The 2,658-nt window shown below is 55.3% G+C and overlaps 1 protein-coding gene across 1 annotated transcript in view; it reads right to left on the bottom strand.

The window, feature by feature from the left end:
* The window catches only part of COL6A1 (collagen type VI alpha 1 chain), a 27,756-nt gene that overhangs the window by 9,564 nt on the left and 15,534 nt on the right, over window positions 1-2,658 (bottom strand). Inside the window, exons 21-24 of the mRNA XM_009283130.1 lie at window positions 1,634-1,696; window positions 1,073-1,135; window positions 534-584; window positions 414-449 (exon numbers count right to left, since the gene is read on the bottom strand). Coding sequence (XP_009281405.1) covers window positions 414-449; window positions 534-584; window positions 1,073-1,135; window positions 1,634-1,696 — 213 coding nt within the window. The remainder of the gene's footprint in view (window positions 1-413; window positions 450-533; window positions 585-1,072; window positions 1,136-1,633; window positions 1,697-2,658) is intronic.

The following is a 2,658-nucleotide window of genomic DNA, read 5'->3' as shown; positions in this document are numbered from 1 at the left end:
GGCGGGCAGTGACCTTGGGGGGGGGGGGGGGGGGGGGGGGGGGGGTTGAAGAGCAGCCTATAGGCTCCCTAGCACCAAACTGCAGTGCTATTGAGGGAGAAAGTTTCTTAGGTGGCTTTTACTATTATAGCACCATCTGGCTCCCCCTGGGTGGCACTCCCAACCCCAAACTCTGGCTCCAGGCCTGCATTGGAGAGCACTTAGCCCAGGCTGCTGCCCTTGGGTGTTATTACCCACGCACCAAGGCAGAAGCATCCACAGCAGGGACAGGTGGGCAGAAGGAAAAGAGGGCTTTGGAGGAGCCGGCTGCTTCAGGGAGCCCATTTCACCATGCAGCTGATGGAGAGGCACTAGGAGCCAAACCACTGGCCAGAGCAATTTCTGTTGGGTGTATGAGGAAGCAGCACACTTACGTTAATGCCAGGGTCACCTCTGTCTCCTGGCTGCCCCTGGGGATGAAGGAAAGGAAGCACGTTAGGTTGGACAAGCAGAAATAATGGTCTTACAGTATCAAAGCAGCACAAAAAGCTTACCGGGGCACCTGTGAATCCAATCGTGCCGTTCCCAGGAGGACCATCCTCCCCCTGAAAAGGAAGGGAGAAATATGTGAGAGAATGAAAAGCAGACCCCTTAGATAGCACAGCAGCAGGATCCTGCCCTCCTTGGACAGTTTATCTCCACAGCAAAGTGTCTGTGCAAAAAATACGCAACTGGTGGGTTGGACACTGGTGCAGGCAGGTAAAAAGGCCATCTTGCTTGTGTGTGACCTGCACAGCCACTGAGAGGAGAGTGACACTGTCCCTCTCAGAGACTGGGGATATGACCACAGGCTGGGAACAGACTGGGAAGTATCAGGTCTCTGTTGCTGGAAAGTACATCCCAAAATACGGCTCTTTGAGCCTGCAGATGTGATGCATATTCAAAAGCAGGCTGCTTGCAAATTTTCCCAGCATCTCAGCTGTGTATGAATGTAATTTCTTTTCTCCCTGAGTTGGATCATGCTGTGTGGAACCAGCCTGTTGTGCATCCTTTCCACATGGCATGCAATCCTCCCAAAACAAATACCACTCACCCTTTCTCCCATCAGGCCAGGGTCTCCAGGCAGCCCAGGTGCTCCAGGCAATCCCTTTGGGCCCTGGAAGGAGCAGAAGAAGCAGTCAAGCATTGTACACCATCCTTTGAGCTGGGAAGATGATGCCTTCTGAGGCAGCCAGCTACCATCATGAGCCCATCACAGGAGATGTTTTGCTTATACAAGAGCAATACAAAGCCCACAGCTGGGCTTGGGATTCAGCTTGCTCCCTGCCCTGGGGATCAAATCTGCTGGCAGATTCAGGTGGCTGCCCTCAGAGAGCAGCTCCCCCAGCTTCTGTGATGGGAAGTCACATGGCTTGTGGTGTGGCTATACCGCCTCCACGAAATGGCCTCTGGGAGGTGGGGAAAAAGGCAGCTATGGCCTTAAGGACCCATGAAAAATGCCTTGATGTGTCTGCCAGGAAGCTAGCACCTGAGTTTGTACCTACAACAGGTTTCCAAGATCCGAGGGATTTGGGGACAGCCCTAATGGGCAGCATCTCCTGGTCTTCCCTTCATTCCCTCCCTCCAGAAGATGCAGTGATGAAGCAGCACTGACCTCATTGCCGCGGGGGCCATCGTCTCCCCTGTAGCCCTTGGGTCCTGGGGGTCCAGCCTCACCCTAGGGAAACACAAAGAGCTTTCACAACAGGGATTTTCTCTTGATGCTGCTTCTGCCCTGAAGGGCTGGTCCCTTCAGTTTGTGATGTGGTGGGTGGGAGCATCCGCCTTGTGCCTTGCACCCACCAGTGAGTCACCTCTGCCTCCGGCCAGCCTCACAAGAAAGGACCTATTGATGGGGGTTAACGCAAGTGGGGAGACACTTCAAGAGCTCTGCCTGGCTCCTCCCATGCACCCCTGCCTTCCCCTGCCTGCACAGGCTGCAGCTCCCCACGCTTCCTTACACCCTGCTTTCTCTGCAAAGCCTCATCGGAGGCAGCCCTGGCCAGATCCCTGCTGAGCATGAGCCAAAACAAGAAGCTTTCTGGGTCAAGGTATGACACTGCAGGCATGGGTTGAACACCATGCGCTTTCAGTGACAGCCGGGCTGCAGGAGGAAGCAGCCTCTGAGCAGAACCTCCAAGGCCCTAAAAGCCATCCCTCTCCTCCACACTTCAGTCCCGTAACAGAGGGCCTGGTGGGGAAGAGGACCAGGGAGGAAGGGATGATGCTTTCTAGCAGCAAAGCACAGCTGGGTTGCACAGTGGCATCTCATCGGCTGTGACAGAGGTGCCTCCAGGGCAGAGAATGGTCCTTAGTGGAGCATGTCACCCTGAAGGTGACACAGACCTCCCTCCACAGAGGCCCTCCCCACGCCTTGGGGCTCGGACACGTCTGGGTTGCAGCCAGGCTGGTGGAGGCCCTTTCGTGGCTCTGGGGAGTTTCTGCCCTCAGGAGGCTGCAGAGCCCTGGCAACATGTGCTGAAACGGACCAAAGCTGTCACTCTGCCACATCCCATCTGGGCACTGGCCACTCACTCCATCAGCTGGAGGGCTGGCCAGAGACTGCCAGAGACAAGAGAGGAGGCAGGGAGGAGATTTTTTTTTTTTTTTTTTTTCTCCAAAGTCTCCCAAACATTGCCA

The sequence above is a fragment of the Aptenodytes forsteri genome, unplaced genomic scaffold (genome assembly GCF_000699145.1).
Source record: "Aptenodytes forsteri isolate BGI_AS27 unplaced genomic scaffold, ASM69914v1 Scaffold198, whole genome shotgun sequence".
Classification (NCBI taxonomy): domain Eukaryota; kingdom Metazoa; phylum Chordata; class Aves; order Sphenisciformes; family Spheniscidae; genus Aptenodytes; species Aptenodytes forsteri.
The sequence above is the reverse complement of the archived record's forward strand: the minus strand, read 5'-3'. Positions and strand labels throughout refer to the sequence as shown.